At 47.0% G+C, this 19731-nt stretch overlaps 2 protein-coding genes across 3 annotated transcripts in view; both read left to right on the forward strand.

Moving 5' to 3' along the window:
- The window catches only part of Sik3 (Salt-inducible kinase 3), an 87372-nt gene extending 71149 nt beyond the window's left edge, over positions 1 to 16223 (forward strand). Inside the window, exons 12-15 of one of the 2 annotated variants that reach the window (XM_077668880.1) lie at positions 1450 to 1559; positions 2089 to 2219; positions 8975 to 9111; positions 10962 to 16223. In XM_077668880.1, coding sequence (XP_077525006.1) covers positions 1450 to 1559; positions 2089 to 2219; positions 8975 to 9111; positions 10962 to 12125 — 1542 coding nt within the window. In that variant the 3' untranslated portion in view covers positions 12126 to 16223. The remainder of the gene's footprint in view (positions 1 to 1449; positions 1560 to 2088; positions 2220 to 8974; positions 9112 to 10961) is intronic. The other variant, XM_077668882.1, reaches the window with a different exon arrangement.
- A 1789-nt stretch (positions 16224 to 18012) lies between these two features.
- CdGAPr (GTPase-activating protein CdGAPr) overlaps positions 18013 to 19731 on the forward strand; it is a 250190-nt gene continuing 248471 nt past the window's right edge. The window contains exon 1 of the mRNA XM_077668884.1: positions 18013 to 18193. The gene's annotated coding sequence lies outside the window, so the exon portion shown is untranslated. The remainder of the gene's footprint in view (positions 18194 to 19731) is intronic.

Here is a 19731-nt window from a genome sequence, read left to right on the forward strand (position 1 = left end):
GCCGCTAAGAAAGGAAAGCCAGTAAAAGTGCAGCGAGGGCTAGAAAAGGGAAGAAAGGGGCGTGCGTTCGTAGCACGGTAGCATGAAGCACAGGGATGCGGTGACAAGAAGCGGAAGGCTGCCACTGCGTAGGTGGTTTTGCCGCCCTTCACAGTATCGCGCGCGTTTCTTGACCGCTACTTCTTCAATGACGCTGAGGCCACGGAAGACGACGCCTTGATCATGCAAAGCTTTGATTTTCACATGGAATCAAACTGGTGTTACATTCGTAGCCAATTGTATTGTGCAAATTCGCAGTACTTCCACAGGATGCATAAACCAAGTCGAAAACGTGATGACATGTGATAAATGAAAATAAATGATTATCACATATAGGGACAATAAGAGCAGGATGTAGGGTATTTCTAAGTGTTTCTTTTATAAACCAACACTTCGTGCTTAGTAAGCAGTATAGCCAGAGCCATATGCCATGACCAACAACTGATAGTAAAGACCCTGATATAGTAACGACTTTTGTCGGTCCGAGCTACTTTACTATAGAGAGGTTCTACGGTAGCTTCTAAAAGAGCACCCTTTTTAAGCAGATACAGAAAGAATGCAGTGCCCTGTTGTTTTTTAAAACCGTAGGGTTGTTTGTGCAGAACCATTTTTAGTTGTTAGTGGCATTGTTTTGCATAATTTTACCAGTATTTCAACACACATTTCTGGGCTGGTTTATTTGGCTTACTTGTTAGCAGCAGCGCAGGTAGAAACACATGGACAAAGGAACAGTCATGTTCATGTTCTTCCTTCTTTTATGTTTTTTTATGAGTACTGCTGTTAAGGTTGCCATTATTATGTGGGCAGATCTGTTCTCAGTATGTACTCACATGTCCAGCTGCCATAGTGTGATTGACTTGTGAGTCCAACCGTTTAGCATTCGCAGTCAACAAAGCAGGAACGAAGTGGAGTGTAGCTTTCTGTGCTGGCCCCTGTGAATTTGCCAATGCCTGTCACGCAAGACTGAAGAGTTTGGCTGAGGACATGAGCAGCACTCCTCCTTCTTTGATGTATGCAGCCACGGAGAACTTTTCGCCTATAGACTGCTGTCACATTTTGCTAACTTTTCTGAAATGTTGGACGCTGCCACAGCCAGTGTGTAAAAGTAGTTATGAACTGGCTGTTGAATGCAAATCAGCACTCTGTGTCTCGTAGTTTTGTGGTTGGATTCGAATCAAAATTAACTGAAATCAAATTGACTCCTTTTTTTTTCCTTCCTGTTTCACAAAACAAATCTCTTTGTGGTGTTTTTTAACTTCAAATAGAATGCTTCACCTCGTGCAGGTGCATTTCAGTGATGCATGTCATGACAGCAGTGTAAAATTGTCTTAATGGCAATTTGTAAAGTGATCTTGTGGAGTGCTGTGTTATTCATTTCTTTTTTCTTCTTCTTCCTACCCTACCTTTCAGAAGTTGTCTACTGTGAGCCCTGCAGTGCCGCAGTCTCTTCATCCAATATCCGCACTCGGTGATGAGTGCAAAGAGCTGGAAGAGCAGATGGACAGCAATGCCATATCAAGGTTAGCAGATGTGGTTCTGCTCTTGTTCTCTAGGCGCTGGTCGCAAGCAAGAACTGCATGACCTGAAGATGCTGCCCCCATATCCTGAGATGCTTTTCGACATTAAACTCTGCAAAAGAAACCTTAAAATGCCTCAAAGGGAAACTTCCCACTTTTCCTCCATGTTTAAGTGCATAATTTTAAATGCACAACTTTTTCCTTGTGAAATGACTAGGCATTGTTCATTTCGATAATCCACACATTAAAGTATGTTATCAGCATTGAGAAATGAAGTACCTGTTAGGAGACCAAAGACAAGTATAGAGGAGAAGTGACTGCACTGCATAGATTAGCCACTGGATTGAACTTTATGATTCTGGTTTATATTTCTGACCAAGCTTCACTGAAAGCTGCTTGTCTGTTTTACTTTATGCATTCACCGCTGAGAATGTTTTCTGTAGCCTCTCAGACATTTTCGAATTTGATAGAGTTAGCTTCCAATTAGCAGGCAGCTCTTAGAGCGCTCTGTAAATGTGCTGTTCTTGTGCAGGTACCTGCAGGCACGTGGCCATGGCAAGAGGCATACAGTTGCCATGGGCAACGTTGAGGAGGTGCAGGATGCTCAGTGGAAGCCTCGGCAACGGAGAACTGGCTTGTTGACTGTCATGGAAAAGCAGCCAGGTAATAGTGCATCGTAGGAACAGTTAAAATTTCCGAGGCCTGTTGCTGTGCCCCATGAATGGTATTGTTAAGTATGAGTTTGGTGTATGATGTGTTCCTGCATGGTATAGTGGCGTTCTTGAGGAGGTTCCAAAGAAGGGTACTGAACTGAGAAATGCGACGACAGCTGTTGCTGGGAGGAACCCCTGAATCTGCGGTGTTGGCGCAGATGACCAAACAGTGGAAGAGAAGGTATTTGAGAATAGGAATAGAGGAGGAGAGATGTAAGGATTAGGAGAGGGGCTAGGAGGGGAAAAATAGCAGGTGTGATACAGTCAAGGATGTAGCACTGCAGTGCTGAGCATCGAGAGCAAGAGAGAAGCACATTGTTGTAAAGGTGGAGCATGGAGGGTGAGGGACCTGGCAGCTGCAGCCTGGCGCAGCTAGAGGGAGCAGCAATGCAGTGATGTTTAGCAAGACTGCAAGGGAATATAGAGAGGCATTGTGGAGGGCGTGTGTTTGCAGCTACGGTGCATGCAGTGTAGTGGGAGAGGATGAGCTGCAGCAACATGATGCAAAAGGGCACTGAATTGGCGGCTCAGTGTGAATAGTGGGAAGGTTTTTATAGTACAGCGTAACAGCTATTGCTGGGTCCTCATATTACACAGCATAGCTTAAACGTGCGTCAATTTTTGTTGTTGCTGTGTAGAGGAGAAAGCTGAAGTGCCTTTACAGTTTCCCTGCTGCTGTACACTGAGAAGCACACTTGAGAATAGATTAGACTCTGTCAGCTTCTAGCAAATTATTCATGAGTTTGTTGCATAGTAATTTGGTTTATTGAAACCTTAGCATTAGGGCTACCCAGCATAATTAATATGCCTTTTCCCTGGAAATTCTCGTTGTTTTCCTGTGCTGTGCAGCTAATATGATGTAGGAAACAAAGGAGTGTAGTCATGTCAAACAATGCCTGAATTGATGTGGTAGGACACATTATTTTGAACCTGCATTTATGATTTCAGGGGCAAGTATATAGCAGCTGTATCATACCGGTACCCACTGATGGGTAGAAACGAGGAGGCTAATGAAAAGGGTTGAGCTGAACTCTTTCCTTACTGCGCCTTTCAGATCATTCAGTTTGAATGATGGCGTGAAATGCCCCATTCTCAGCAATCCGGGCTGCTTCTGGTCAGGTGACGCTATTCAGTATGTTGCAAGAGGTCTGTACATCAGTTTCGGAATTGTTTTTTTTTCCAGCCATATGAGAGAGTACTTTTAAACTTTGCATGAAACCTGTCGACACGAAGGAAGTGATCAAGGTAAACATGGCACCCAAGCAGGTGTCCTAGTCTCACACTGACCGTGCTCAGCAATGATGGTGTTCTGGTAATTTCGCAGCATAGACGTCTGACTTTGTAGGTGTAAGCGAAAGCTTTGTGCGAAAATATGATGTCCATTCGTCGTATTTTGGTTCAGACAAGGATATTTGTTCCACTCAGCCTGGACATTCATAGCTTTCCGGGTCGCTCTGAAGTTACTGGCCATGTTCTCAACAATTCCATGCCTCCAGCAGTGTAGTGGACGCAGTTTTCTGTAAGACTGTCCGGAGTCAACCTTGAAACTCCACTTCAGAGCTGGCTAAAGTGCTGTGCGTGAGCAATTTTTTTTTTTTCTGACACAAAAATTGGGCGTGAAGAGTGCTGTAACTTAGGGTGCTTGTTTCTCACATCGGAAGGCACAAAACATATATTCTAGATTTTTTATTCTCCTATTTTCTGACTAGATGTATTTAATAATTTTGTGAATCTTTATGTTAGTCTTTCATATTTTGCCAATCAAAGATTGTTTCCTTTGTAAGTAATATAAGTTCTGCTTTTTGTTTATGTCATTAAAAACAAAATTTTGTTAGCTACACTGTGATACGCTGTGCAATAAAAGGCTATTTATAAATTTATGGGTGAAAAAAAATTGGCCCTAGATTTACCTGGTCAAGCTAAATGCGACAGGCGTGCTAGCACATTTGCCCTTGTCTAGCTTTGTTTATCTTTCTTCAGCTTTTTATACATGGTTTGCATGTGACGTCACGTCCGGCGGCGCGCGCTGCGGCGGACATGTTGGTGCAGTCTGTGCGGAGTCGGTGGAGTGCGGGTCGCACGCGTTTCCTCGCTATTGGTAACACGTGCAATTTTGTTGCCTTTTGTGTGGCATTCCGCCGCTTCTCAGTAAGCAGCCTTTAGACGCTACCTACCGCTTAGATCTTACGGGGTCGGAGCGCGTTCGGTATGCGGAAAAAGTGCGTCTCTGCGATAATATCGACCCGTTCATGCTGCGGCCGGGAACGGACACAAGCGATGTCGACATATTTCCAGAGATTTGTTACGGTGACATCGTCAATTACCTTGTTTTTTCTGCAAGCTTTCTGACCCTTGAAGAAATGAAGGCGTTTAAGTCCACCGAGGCGCATAATTATTTCACTAGCGGCTGGGTGAAGGGACTGTCGGCAAAACAGCTGCAAGGGGACAAGGTGCTTCTACTTGGAGAGGTAAGCCGCAGGGCATTGATCTTTGTAAGGATTAGAGTAAAGAAATAACGGTTATTAAATCCACAAGTGACTGAGTGCAAGCAATCACTCAGTAAAGTTTTAAAAAGAACTGTTTACAAACTGTCAGGCTAGTGATTCATTTCTTCATATGTACTGAACCTGGACGCCTTCAGATTAAATCACGAGTTATTCTATTTTTATGGGCATATGAAAGGAACCGTTGCTGGTTTATCTTAGTTTGGAAACCCAACAAGTTATTGCGCAAAAAAGAAACGGTCACGAGTGAAGAGATTGTTATCGCTCGCTACAGATTTGCCGACCAACAATTTAGGTGTCGCCTATCGCGTCGCGCAGTTTTTATGGCCCGCCTTAACTGATCAAGCCATCGCTGTTGCCGTTTTCGACGGTCCGGTAGCGCGACAGGATCGACAGTGACGTGTGCCTTCGCAGAGATGTGTCCAATGTTAATTTGGATTCGTAGCCTCCACTGTTGCCGACTCCTCAGCCTGACACTCCGCTTGAGCCGCGCGTTTCTGGGTCCGTCGTCTTGCCGCGCGAGTGTGGCGACCGGGATCACCATGTTTTGCGCTGTAGCCGAGCAAAAGCGTGGGGGCCCAGTCCGGGTCCGTCTCCTCCCACAGTTTTGATGGTCTGCCTACAAAATGCAAGAAAAATTTGTTTAAAATGAGATTTTCCGCTATGCTTGTACGTCATGCGCCTAAATAAACATTGTGCATATGCAACGGACTTACCTTTTACGAAGTGGGCGCCGCAAACACGTATGGCCGTCCTTTCGGTGTTGAGATCGGCACGTTTTATACGAGCCAGCCACACCTCCCGTCGCTTCGCGCATAAAGCTTTCGTACGGTCACCTTGATGCTCGATGACCTTTGGAAGACGAAAAAAGTCTGTGTTTGTTGATTTCGCCCAACAAGTGCGGTTGGAGCATCCAACAACAGCGCAGATAACCATCGCAACGCCGTCGAAGTACACCGTACGCGCGAATTGCATCAAGTGCACCACGGCCGCTGCGACTGCACCAACATGGCGGAACAGTATCCCAGGGTTCCCAGCTACGACGTCAGTGCAAGCCATGTATAAGTTGAAAATTCGAGTTGCACCCAAATGCTCTTTCAGTCATTCCTCGGCTTTGCTCTTGCGATAAGCCACCTGAGCTGCTCGTTGCGATTCGAGCCATCGTTTCCTCTGTTTGGCAGTCTCTGAAGCCACCTGTACATGCCTCTCTGTTTCTCCATCGACTTCTTAATTCGCCTGTTCTTTCTCGCACCTCATGTGCGCGCAACCGCGTTTCTCGCTCTTCATCTTTTTCCTCATCTCGTTTAGTAAGGTTATACTGTTTTCGCCGGGCTGCTTTGCCTTGCTGCCTCGCTATGTCTACTGGACTGATTGACTTATGTCGGTGCTCTCTTCTTTTGCGTTGCTGTTCAGGTCGCTGTGCACATTGTTTGACTCCTGAATCTGTCGTAGGACGGGCTTCATCCATGAATTATCATTTCTTGCACCGCATGTGACTTCATCCTTTGCCTCGTTTTTCTGGCAACTGCATGTGCATGCAACCGTGTTTCTCACTCTTCATCTTCGCACCCTCTCTCCACTCGACTGCTGCTGGCGCGAAGCTCCTCCGAGCTTATATGAGTTACTGCGAGGTTCACCAGGACTCACAATGGCTTTTTTTTTTTGCTAGTAACCCATCGAGTGCCAGCGCACTAAAAAGTTTTATGCACAACACCATGGAATTGCCTGTTTTCCCGCAGTAAGAAAAGAGTTAAACTTGGGACAATGCAGCGAGTTGTGGAAAGGAAAATGATACCTGTAACATTAAGAGACAGAAAGAAATCAGAGTGAGTCAGGGAACAAGCACGACTAAATGACATAAAGAAATGGGCATGGACAGGGCATGTAATGCGTAGGCGAGATGGTCTTCAAGGGTAACGGACTGGCATTCAGGGGGAGGCAAGCTTAGCAGGGCGCAGCAGGAAATCATTTGGGCAGATGAGATCAAGAAGTTTGCAGGGATAACATGGCTGCAGCTGGCTAAAGGCAGAGTTAATTGGAGAGATATGGGAGAGGTCTTTATCCTGCAGTGGTCATAATCAGGCTGATGATGATGATGGTGATGACTCGATTTCAATTCTCTTCGATTTAGCTGTACTGGCTTCCGTCAAGTTCCATCAAGTTCCGCGAGCATGCAGAGTCAGTTCGGGTAGTTCAAGTGCAGCTTGGCACTGGCTGCTTCGAAAACAAATAGACGAGCGCAGGCCTGTTCGTCTGCTATATAATTGGCACCGCCACGAAATCGCAGCCAACTGCATGCTGCATGCCGACATCAGCGGCCGCTAAAATCTCGAAACATGTGAAGAATTTTCGAGCAGCTAATGGCAATAAGTGTTCCCGTGAGCCAGCCCCAGGAAGTCATCTTTTTACTGAAAAAAAGTCATTGCACAGATTATTTACGAATATGCGCTGAAATGCTCCCCTTGGGGCTCGACCTGACCACTTAGGTTTACAACTCTGACGTCATGAAGTTACCCACCTCCTCCTTTCAAGAATGAACTGTCATCACTTCATTTAAACTACGGTGAAATCTTCTCCGACCTACACCTGAGGGTTGCCATTATTGCTGTGCTACGACTGCGCTTCCAATTCCGAGAGTGCAAGCCAGCCAAGATCTCATGCTGCACTCCTTAAGCTGGTGCAGCAGGTGCAGCCAAATCAAAGAGACCTTCCTTTTTCTGAGAAGTTGTTTATATGTTTTTTTTTTTCTGATTTTGTTGTCTATAATCTAATACATGACAGACTTACTAAACAGACTGCCAGTCCACATCATTTATGCAAGCATAAAATCGTAGCTTTTAATGGATGGCATAGTGCCACCTAGCTGTATGCAAAAGAGTGTAGCCTTGTTGTAGTGTGAGTCATTGGTACAATTCCAGTAGCTTCCAAAAAGGATACTGCTCCATAGCTGAATGGTATAAGTGTTGGCCTTTTGCTTCTCATTTCACTCCTTCAACAGCACCATTTGAAAGTGTCCTTGAAAGGACTTTCATTGCCCCAGATTGAATTTTTGAAGTTCTGCCGGACAGTGCATCTAAGCATTTTGTGCTTCATGCTTGAAACACAGTAGAAAACCACATTTTATTTGTGTAGTGCCATGACAAAACTATGCATTCTGATATTATAGCCTGATCATAGTCTTTGCTTGCTGGCATGAGTGGTGATGGCCACATTGTATTTTACAAACTCTCAACAGACCATTAGTTGGAGGCCGCCGCGGTGGCTGAGTGGTTATGGCGCTTGGCTGCTGGCCCGAAAGGTGCGGGTTTGATCCCGGGTGCGGCGGTCGAATTTCGATGGAGGCGAAATTCTACAGGCCCGTGTACTGTGCGACGTCAGTGCATGTTAAAGAACCCCGGGTGGTCGAAATTATCCGGAGTCCTTCACTACGGCGTCTCTCATAGCCTGAGTCGCTTTGGGACGTTAAACCCTCGTAAACCATCATAAACCAACCATTAGTTGGAGGACAGTGGGTCCCCCATGTACATGGGTTATCTATCCTGTGATGCATTACGAATGCTAAATTACAACACAAATTGCACGAGAAAAGGGGGCCCAAAACAAATAACTAATTTTGTGACCGTCACTGTGTTGGTATCAGCTTTCTGTTGTTCCTTACATTGAGAAATGTTGAGCAACCACAGCAGATATTTTCGATGACTTACTGACAAAAAATGTACTATGGACGGTACACACGGCTGTGGCATTAATCTGTTTCATGGTTAGCTTTCAAATAATTAAGGCAAGCATGAATTCAGAAACTACATGTGACAAGGGGAATCATGGACTGGCTTAGTCTTTATCACCACACTGAGTGTGTGGTGGCTAGATTGGTGCTTCCCTCAGGTGCATGCATTTACCAACTAGGTCTACAGAAAGTTTCCCTGATGCATTTAGTTTTCATAGCATTAATATCCTATAAGATTGCAGTATATTGCATAACGCACGAGATGATACAAAGCTGCCCATTGCCAGGCACTACATACTAAAGTCTGTTTTTGACAGCAAGTTAGAGTGCCGTTTTATTTCTTGCCCCATTCGGCTTCACATAGTATGTCAGGTGTTGTAATGCCCATGTTAGAGCCTCTTCATGTGGCCCTTTTGTGGGAGCATTCGAACTGACTGTAGTCATCTCAATGGTTCCCCCTGATGTTCATTTCAGTGCCAAGGAGAGCAAGTGATGGCTGCCCATCTGTGAGCCCTCACCGAACACAGCTTGAGAGGATTTACAACCAAACTGTGGGCGCAGAGAACAAGTGCATAATCAAGGCACTTCAAGAGGAGTGCCAGCAGCTACAGGTGCGTGCCTGTGTATGTTGCATGCTTGTACAGTTTAAGGCATTGTTGCAACATGAGATGATGGATTTTCTATGTATGCAGTGATAAATTGAACTGGCTCTTTGAGCTGTTGCTTGCTTATGCAACAATGCTATAGGCATGTGCTATATGGAGGCACTCAGTGCTTTATCTTCTCAGTCCAGCAGCAACTTTTACAATTTGAATGCCAGCACTGTTTGTGTAGGACTGTGCCATTCTTTAGGTGCAAGTTGTGATCAGCACATAATTGCATTGAGAGAATGCATTGCCAATGGCTAGTGCCTGAAAATCCAATCTGTGTAATCATTAATGAATACACAGATTGGATTTTATGAAGTATCCAATGTGAAGTATGTGTAAAATCTATGGAGACGCTTGAATCACCGCGTGGAATGCGATAGCATTAGATTTTACATTTGTTGCAGTTTCTGTTGCAATTTCTGTAATTGCTGGTCTATCAACTGCCATATCCAGACTGCTCGTTGCTGGACCTGGTACCTGCTATGCTGTGACAGTGCTGACATTTTCCTGTCATTTGAATATATTTTGTTACTTGATGGCAAGCCGATGAAGAGAGGACTACATGACAGGTGGCGATGAAATGATTTAAAGGCAGTGGGCCTTGTGCAAGCGCTCCGTGCCATGCCACTGCCTTCTTTGTCGTCTTGTAGTCCGTGACACTACCCAGGGCTGCCGAGCGATTGTCCCGATCGTGCGAACTAGGAGAATTCAGTGACAATGAAACGTAAGATATGGCGATGGGCGTGGTAGAAGGTGTGAAGCTTGCCGTCATGATGAAAGAGATGAACAGATGATGAGCGGAGGAAGCCAGGTGCATGAAGACTGAGGAGCCACCGGTCCCAGGAAGTCATCGCTGAGGCCCGTGGACACACCAAACAGCAGAGGCGGGGGACTGTGCTCTCATGTGTGGGTGGGTGATCAGTGGGGTCTCTGGTCAGTAGCAGTAGCAGCAGTCTCGGTTCAGTGAGGCTGTAGGTCGTCGGTTCTCGAGTGTGGGTGGTCAGTGAGGTCTCAAGTCAATGGCGGCAGTCGTCGTGTCGTCTTGTCTTCTGGCTGGGGCGTGGAGCGGGGCAGAGGAGAGCGGCGGCGTCGGGGCATACATGGCAGGCTGGGGAAGCGCTGGCATGTGCGAAGCCACGAGCACTCCACAGAAGACCTCTGTGGACAGCAGGCTCCTGAGCTCCGGGACCGAGATGAAGAAGCTACCTCGCACCTTGCGCCAAATGTTACGTGACGGCGAGCCGATAAAGAGAGGACTACATGACAGGTAGCGATGGAATGATTTAAAAGCAGTGAACCTAGCGTGAGCACTCCGTGCCGCGCCCCTGCCCACTTTGTCATCTTCTAGTGCATGATGATATAATAGGTTGCTCACAACCTGGTGAGCAGGTTGAAATGATATCACAAGGTCACGTGACCTCTGGACCAATCATTAATTTAATTGCTACCTCCCACGGTGGGCAGGTTGCTCAAAATCTGGCGGCCAGGTTGCCACCTGCCATGGCGGACAGGTTGTGATGGTGTCACAAGGTTGCTAGACCTCTTTTGACCAATGAGGGTGGTCCATCAGGGCCGGTTGTAATGACGTCACAAGGTCACGTGATTTCTCTTGACCAATCAGCGAATTTCATGACATTGAATGCTCTCGACATGAACTCTAATACCATCACATTAATATGGGCATGTTCATGCTGCATCTAGCACTGCTGTGGCTAGCTGCAGTAGTGAGAGATATGTTTGTGGTGTATCAGGCTTTTGCTGCCCTGCATACAGCTTGAAGTGCCTATGCCTGTGTGTCCATGCTCGTGCAGAGGTATTGCAGCCCCATGGATGCCCATCAGCAGGCCGAGATACAGCGGCGGCACTCCTTGCATGTCCAACAGATGGCACACCTGCAGCCGTGCTTGATGGCCTCATCAGTATCGTCACCTCCTTCCATCGCGGGCTCCCCCATACACCAGAGTCCGTCGCACGGGGCTGGGCCACCCAGCCCAGCGGCCACTCTGTCTCAGCACCTACAACGGCTCCATCTTCAGCGTCAGGGAAGCCCCGTGGGCTTCTGCCCTGACCCTTATGCGTCTGATCCTCTTGGCCCTGGTGGGTCGCCACCCCTGGACACTGGTGGTGCGTCGCCGGGGGCATCGCCCCCATACCCCTGCGGAGGTGCCTCCCCGCAGGGCGCCCCCGGGGCATCACCGCCCCCTTTTGCCGATGCAAGTGGCCATCCTCGGCTCCAGACCCTTGTGTCTCAGCAGCTGGCACGAAACAGCCCGCCGCCGGTATTTCCCAACTTGGGAATGATACGCGAGGATGCCACTGAGAACGGTGGCATCGGCCCGCTCCGAGTGCCCGGTCTGCGGCCAGAGATTGTGGTGAGCCCCGCTGTGTTCGAGCCATTCCCAGGTGGCCGGGGCTTCCCACCTCACATCAGCGTGACGGACGAGCTGGGCAAGGAGGTTCTGACGTCGTCCTCGTCGTCCACCACGTCTCCTTCGTCGTGCTCGTCTACAACAGCCTACTCGGAGGCCTCGCTGCTGCCCTTGGACCTGGCCTACTCTCCCGTGCGCTGGCAGGGCACGCCCCTAGACGAAGTTCCCGCCGCCGCGGCCACGTGGGGTCTTCCTTCGCCCTTACATGCGTGTTGCGGCGAAGCCCCCCTCCAGAAGAGCCCCAGTGGGTCCCTCTGCCTACTGCTGGGGCGGGGAATTTCGCCCTGTAGAGGTGGCACTGGGGGCGATCTACTGCATGACATTCGGCGGCGCCTGGACGCACACGCGCCAGAACTCCCGCTCGTTCTGCAGCCGTCAGAGCGTGGGCTCGCGCTCAAGCACCCTGCAGCTGGTGTTCAGATTGAGCTTGAACTGTGCGACGGGCCGCACCCAGACGAGTGCGGCCTGAAGATGCGTCGCATCTCGGGTGACAGCCTGCAGTACAGCGAGCTGTGTCAGCGGCTTGTGGCATGCATGAACATGTGATCTCGGGACAGCCCGCCGCTGGCCTAGCGGCGCTGCCAGTGCCTCTGTGTGTGTCTCATTGTCTGTGTTTGTGCCTGCCCGTCAACCCACAACTGCCGGTGGCTGTGGTGTCACTTTATTGTCGAGACTGGATGCTGGCTGCCAACTGTGCAGAGGGGGCTACCATGTCACGTCCTTTCTGGCCATCCGTTTTCTATGGCCACCCTTCGGGATCACTGTTTCCTTTAGAAAGGTTTCTCTTTCAGCACTAGTGAACCAGATCTTTCGGACGGCCCCTTACCTGAAGGTTGCAGTGTGATGTCAGGTGACTGCGGAGTAACTTTTTCCGTGATTTCACTGTCTGTGTATGTGTGCTCTCAGGGTGTGTGTCCGTGTAAGCTGTGCATGTATGTATGTAAGCTATGTTTGTGTGTGTGTGGGTGTGTGTGTGTGAATGTGCACGTGACAGGAAGCCTGCTGGAAGTGTTGTGGCTGTTTAGTTTTTTGCTTTAGTGTTGCTTCGCTGAAATTGTGATCAGTGCAAGAATGGCGGTTTTTGAACATCTTCTCTGTTACCTGTTTTCTTTCACACTTAAGGTAATTTAGCAGTAACCTATGTTTAAAAGGTGACCCGTTCAGTCAGTGTGGGAATATCTACATAATTTAATTTTCAGGTCTTTCCGATTCAGTTAGAAATTATATTTTTAGGCATTGAAGTTCATTTTATTGTGTGATACTACGCACTGCAATGAAGAGTACACAGAAAAACTTCGTGTAACTTAGTGTGAGCATTACTTGTCAGGACTTATGCAATATAAGGTTTTTTACCATTGCAAATAAAGATTTCATTGTGCATTATACAGGCTCGCTCTTTAAGAGGGCTGCCCATTTTGCATCATCAGTGGTGTATCCATGTAATTTGGTAATATGGATGAGCATTGGTACATTATTAGCCAGCATGCTATATCAAAGAATTAACGTCATCAGTTTCCAAACAAGTTGCATCATATTAAACATTGCGAATCCCTGTTTGTGTACAAGCATTGTTTTCATGAAATGATTAGAGCAAGAAATGATTATTGCAGATCAAAGAGAAGGGTTTTCGATGCCTGACTCAATGCTTTGCAGTAATGCCTCGGGGCATTTCTGCTTTGTCATGCTCCTGTGAATCATTTCTGTGTTTTTCTGTATTAGTGCCTTGTAGTTAAACGTCAGGGCGGAGTCGTTATTGGACAGCTTCCAGCAGGTACTTATGATGGCACTCATAACGTTACTTGCGGGCACGCAATTGTCGTTGCAGAATGCAGAAAATATGAAAGTAGCTCAGCTGGCACAGGTTCAATAAGCAGCACATGAAAAGAGGCTGTCACCATGGTCCCAGTGGAGGATCGTGAATGAAGCCGTCGTGAGCAGATGTGACTTCTCATTATTTTGAAGTAATCCCGCAAACAATGGAAATTGTTCATTGTTGGAAGGCAGATGATGTTTGGGACAGCCTGTCATTGCACATTACTTGAACGACACTCTAGACGTTTTTTAGCATGCGCTGTTATATGTTCGCGTGACCTGATTGGCCATTTGTTAGTGGCAGTGTGCTGATGTTGCATTACTACTACACAGTGTGTCTCACCAAACGGTTTGTGTGGGAGTCAACATTGGCGTTACTTATTTTCCTGACTCAGTTTTATGAGTGGTATAAGGTGTGACTGTGACTAGGCAGAAGGTTATGTCGTGGTGATAAGCTTTTGAGGTCGATTTCATGCATAATATGTTATCATGGTGTAATTGGAGCAGACTTTAAAAAAAATGACGGCACAGGCAGACATTCCCAGCTAGTTTATTTGCTGGATATGATGTGCAGGCACACATGTGCATTTGGAGAACAGCATGATCAGAGGCGAGAATCCTGGTAGCTTGGTTTAGGCAAGGTGATTTGAAAAACTTTATTTTCTTAGGTTTTTAATTCTTGCAGAAAACTGCTGGCACTTCACTGGCACAGTCAGAATCTTTCTCTTCTACCAAACTGTGGTGCTGTATCTTCCATGCAGCGTCGTAATTTATTTTTTTTCTCTAGACTTTTGCTCATTGTAGCACTGCAATACCAAATCTAAGCAACCAAACATTGCATAGAATTTTTGCTTACCAGCACTTTTTTTATGTTTTTGAGAAAAACACTAATCTCCTGACAAGTAACGATGCTGCTAGTCTTCATTATTGTGAATGCAGTCATGGGTTCGACCTTAGTTCACTAGCTTGCAAAGAAATGCAAGTTGTTGCTTTTAAAAGGTCATTCAAACATAGTATATTCACAGTTCTGTTTGGTGTATTGCCTTCATGCTTGCAATCAGTTCTGACACTTTACATAGCTCACTCCAAGAAATTTGAGACAAAACTTTCTACTTATATGCTTTTGATTAAAAAAAGAAAGAAAGCCATGTGATGTGACTCACCACAAAAATCGAGTTTACCGAAAAGAAATAAGAAAGAAAAGAACAGGGCCATTAAATTGTTTCACAGAGAGAGCTAGAGCACATGTTTTTGAAATTAGAAAATAAGGTGCAAGAGTGCGTTACTGAACAATCGATCAGCCTCCACAGTGAAGACGTTAGTTACCTGGATGGCTCGGTCTGAATCTGCGATTTTGGTATTTCATCTCTGATGCAGTGCTGTTTTCCCAGTGTGCAGGTTTTTGCTTTTATGCATGATGTTAGGGTTTCTAGAAATGAGCTAGCTTTGACTGTGTGCTTGTCTTTGCATCTCTTTTGGGTTTGGCCCCTGTTAGCACCACCATTTTGAATGAACTGTGCGCCAACCAGCCCAACAACGTTCCTTGTGAGTCCATGCAGTCTTGTCCAGAAACGAGCAACACCAAGTGGCATTCATGCAGTTAACTGCTTTGTTATAGCACCATTTAAGCCACGGGGGCACAGGAATGTTCAATGATGTTTGGTTTTAGATAGTGTTTAGTTGCTTGCAAAAGAAAAATGAACATTGGAGCTTTGAGCTGTCTGAACGCAATGTGATGTGCTCTGAAACATTCTTTATTGCCTCTGGCTGGCGGTGTGCCTTTTTGGGCAGGGTTCAGTGGACACTTATGGGAAAATCTTTGAAAAAGCTTTAAAATCTTTGAAGAAACTTTGATAAAGGTGAAGTGATTTGTTTTTGCATTACTTTCCTTATTTTGCAACCAAACATGTACACCTTGCGTGGAGGCAGTGCAAAAACCTTGGCTTGCAGTTTTGGAACGAAGAGGTCTTGAAAGCAAATGCCCCCTCCAGCTTTCAGCTTGTTCTTATTTTTACCCAAGAAACAATGTGCAGCTACATTGTAGTCCGTATGTGTTGAACTGTGAAAAAGCTGTCAGTCTGTCACACTGTTCGTTTTTGGGCGTACATGTTGTTCATTCATGCAACCATTCCCAGCCACTCTGCTGCTCCTTTTCTGTACATAGAAAAAAAAAAAGAAAATTGAGGACGCCGTGTAGTTACAAGGTTTGTATAAAAAGGGAGGCCTTCTTGCTAGCACGTTCGTGCCGCAGGAGGGTTGTGTACAGTTGCTACCTGATGTCATTTTTCTAGACGTACTATGCCTTTTGACCAATCTTTCCTGTAGAATGGCAACCGAGGGTCAGCACATCTTTGGCTGCTGTGCACGTAGTGGCTAAAAGCTAAGGTGACTTAATTCACTTTAAAGCTGTGGCTTGTTGTTTCTGTGGGAGTAGGTGGAACCTAAAACCTTCTCATCTTACGTTTGGAACTAATTCACGCATTGCAGGAGGGCAGACAATGTAGGCTTGGCTTCATAGGGGGTTTCAAAAGAAGCTCAACATGTGACAGGCATGTATAGGGCTGCATTTCAGCAGCTATATGCCTAAGTTTCAACCATGCAATTCCTGTACAGCATTGATAATAGTTTGGGTAGTTACAATGGCTCCTGTTGTTCACGCATAAAACTTCGTTACGCCAAGCACCTGCAGTGCTGAGAGTTTTGTTCATGTTTGAATAAAAATCTGCTTGAACGAGCACTCCACTCTGGCACAGTGCCAAGGTGGATAGGGACTTCAAAGTCATTGCAATAATGGGTGCCATTAAAAGGATCCAATAAAATATTTATTGATAAGCTGCCGGCCCTGGCCTTGTGTATGACTGTATATAGATTTTTTTTCTTTCTTGCATTTGCGGACAATTTGTCTGTTCAGTACGCAACAAGAAATGGGCACAATTTGGAGTGTTCCATTACAAGCCTTGTCACAGAATGCAGAGTGTTGAACAAGCAGGGAGCGTATGATTGAAGCTATGGAAGAAATGGTAAGCTGTGGCACTGTGTTTCACCGAATAAATTTGATGAGAGATGGTTTTCGGGAGTCAAGTTTCTGAAACCAGAGTCGCGTGCAAAAGATGGGTATGGGCAACTCTGGCTGTGTGAGGGGAATGATGAAAGTCTGCACTGAGCGGAATATGAGTGGCATCTTGCTGCACCACAGCTCCCTCCATTGTGTAATGTTGGATGCTTTGGACACACAGTACAAGTGTCCGCGATGTGAAGCCATGGTTGGGGTGGGAGCCGTTCTCAAACGAAAAACCAGTGTATATTTCAAGCAACAAGGACCCTCAGTGGTCTGGAATGACAACACATGGCCAGACTAATTCTCTGGTGGTTGCTGTGGCAGAGGCACCAACTAGTGCTACCCTCTGCACTCCAATGTGGCACTTAAACGAGGCTAGCTGGTTATGGCTCTGGCTGGTGAAGGGGCATGGTGAATTAGCCGAAGAAGCAGCTGACATCTGAAGAAGCCAACGCATACAAATGAGATTTGTGCTCGTAAGTGTTGTGCGAGATTAACATCTAGGAAACCAAAAGGCACTTGATAGGCCTTGTTAGCCAACTTCAACCGTGCGCTTCATGCTTGAAGTGGAAATCTTGTGTACACAGTGTGGATTTACTTCACGTTCACGCGTATGATTTGGCAACGTTTGCAAGCCCGTGAGCAAGAAGCGCTCCGTTTTGAATGAACTGAGTGCATGGACACCTTTTCGTAGCGCTGTCATTCTCTGTAGTTGAGTGAAAAAAAAAAAAGCGTGTGAAAACACCACCGAAACAAGCTTGGAACAATTTGTTTAGTGCCCGTTTGGTTCTGGTGCTTTTAAAACTTCAGTGTGCTCTCTCCATTTTTAATCTTTAATGCAGTTAAATACATTATTGCCATTGCATCAGACGAAACAGCAGAATAAGGGGAGGAAAGCATTTTTAGTTGGTGCGCCGGACAGCAGGCAGTCTGTTATTTTCATGTTATTGTTCCAGCGCGAAGCGCATGCATTCCGAGAGCCCATTGTTGCCACCGACAGTCGAAATGTGTGTGCATTTTAACTTAATGAGTTAGTTCCCTCGGTTTTTTCTTCAGCGTTGTACGATTGTCAAACTGGGCTATTGACAATCGTACAACTCGCAAGATTAGCACGGCATGCTTTCGCGCGTGGACTTTAGTTGTTCGACTTCGTTATTGCGCTACTCTAGGTACGAAACAGCAAGGGACGAAAAAATACACAGAAAGAAAAAACGAAACTTTGCTTTCTCGTCCTTTGCTTTTTCGCACCCAGAGTAGCGCAATAACGAAGCCAAGCATAAAAACCAACTAGGCCCATTAGCAGATTTACTGACGTCAGTTGGTGCGCCTTCATCACAACGGACAGCGCTATGTCCTGTGCGTTCGGTTTTGCCGCCTTTCACGCTGTTAGTAAGAAAGAACATTACACCAGCTGCAGGTGCAAGTTGCCGCGGCGACGGCGCTGCATAAAACTTACCCGGGACCGGTCTTTCGCAAACTTTTTAAAAGCGCGCCATCATTCCTTTCGGCCAATCGCAGCACTCGGTGCGCGGACAGCTGCCGATGTTTGGGCGGGGCGGCGCTGCTGCAGTGTCTGTCATGGCGGCTGATGCCGAGCCGCGGAGCGAGCTAGACTGGTTAGCTGGCAGCGCGGTGAACGCGGCCGCGAACGTTAGACCTACTTTTGCATTGTGAGTGTCGCCCCTTGTGTAACACCTTTTGGATTGTGCCCAAGACATGGAAGTGCTGGCTACGGAATTGTCAGGTAAGTTGTTCTCATAACTACAAATGAAAAGGTCTCACATCGCGTACTTTTTCGTGTTTGGAAACATCGTGGTCATTGATCTGCTAACCTGACCCATTATTGCACGGCTGTAAATAGATCAATGCGCTTTCTCCAATCAGTGCAGAGGCCTCCATGTTCATACACTGCACTTAGCTGTAGTGAGAGCGCGGCACTTAAAAAAGTTTTGCTGTGTAGCGCGCCGAGACTGCTTTTACGAGACGTGCCCGGGTTCGCGCAATTTCGAAGTAACTGTGAGCGCGTGGCCTCTTGCTGAGCTTTATTTCCCAGCTCGTTATCAAACTTTGTGCAGCAATCAGGCGCTTGCTTGTACGCAATGATTACAGTATGTGTATGCTATCAGACTAGATTTCGAGTTTAACCAAGGCGCGCAGCCTGCTTGATGCAGTGACGTTCATTTGCGTCCGCCAATAAAGAAAAGCATGAAGAAACGTGTCACGGGTCACCTACCACACTGTGCTTCCGCTGCAGCGCGCCTGCAAACGACCCGTGCGAGTTAGCTTGTGCATTGTTCTGTTAAGTAATCACTCTCGTTAATATTAAGGAGTGGTGCGCGTGAGCAACGATTATCTCAAGATCCGTCAAGAAATCTGAAGCCGTGCCGCCAGCTCCCCTTTCCGTGCGGTCACGCTGCCGCGGCGTCCCGATCTGCTCGTTTCTCACCCCGGTCATGGCAGTGGCCGCGTTTTGCCGCGAAAGTTTTCGGGCAGATCGCATCTTTGAGTGTGCTGCGTAGCCTCGGGTGCGTTTTATTGCCTGAGGTGGTGCCGGAGTGTGCAACATGGTGCTGTCCTCTTTTTAACCCGTTCCCGGCGCATACCGAGTTGGTCGACCCGCAGATAGCATCGCGGCTTTCTGTGGGGCATCAAATATTGGCTGTTATTTTTAGGGTGCAAAACGTTCCGACAAAACAGTGACAGCGCAACAAGGCAGTCAAACCAGATGTCCTGATTTCAGCCGTAATGCATCGTGCACTGCGTCCTCTCTTTTTCTCGTCACGTTGCTGGCATAAAATGATGTCGCATGTGCTATGTTTCATTTTGCCTGTGCCGCTCGTTTAGTTTAGACGCCTGCGGCGAAAATCGGGTCATCCGAAATGGTTCAGGACTTTCCCGTATGGATGTCACGTCACTGTGACATTTGCAGTCCTTAAGGGTGTGCAGGTGTTTCAGTGCCTGCCGTGCAGCAAACTGTCACTTCTCGTCGCGAGACAGCGCAGGTTTCAATGGGCTTGGCACACAAATCTAGTGGAACCGATTATGCGTTTGTATCCTCCTATGACTGACTCGCACAGAATGGAAGTAACTGACAGCGAGTTGTGTTGGTGTGCCTGCGTTGCCGAACTGCACCGTACCGCTCTCCTTCGTCTGCCAACGTTGCCAGTGACGACCAAGTTTCCAGTGGAGATTGGTCACGAGTAATCCCATATAGCTTGACGTCGCAGGTGGCTGGCAGGTGCCTTTGTGAAGTGGGACTTACTGCGACGTCATGACAGCCGG

Source organism: Amblyomma americanum, chromosome 6, assembly GCF_052857255.1.
Source record: "Amblyomma americanum isolate KBUSLIRL-KWMA chromosome 6, ASM5285725v1, whole genome shotgun sequence".
Classification (NCBI taxonomy): Eukaryota; Metazoa; Arthropoda; class Arachnida; order Ixodida; family Ixodidae; genus Amblyomma; species Amblyomma americanum.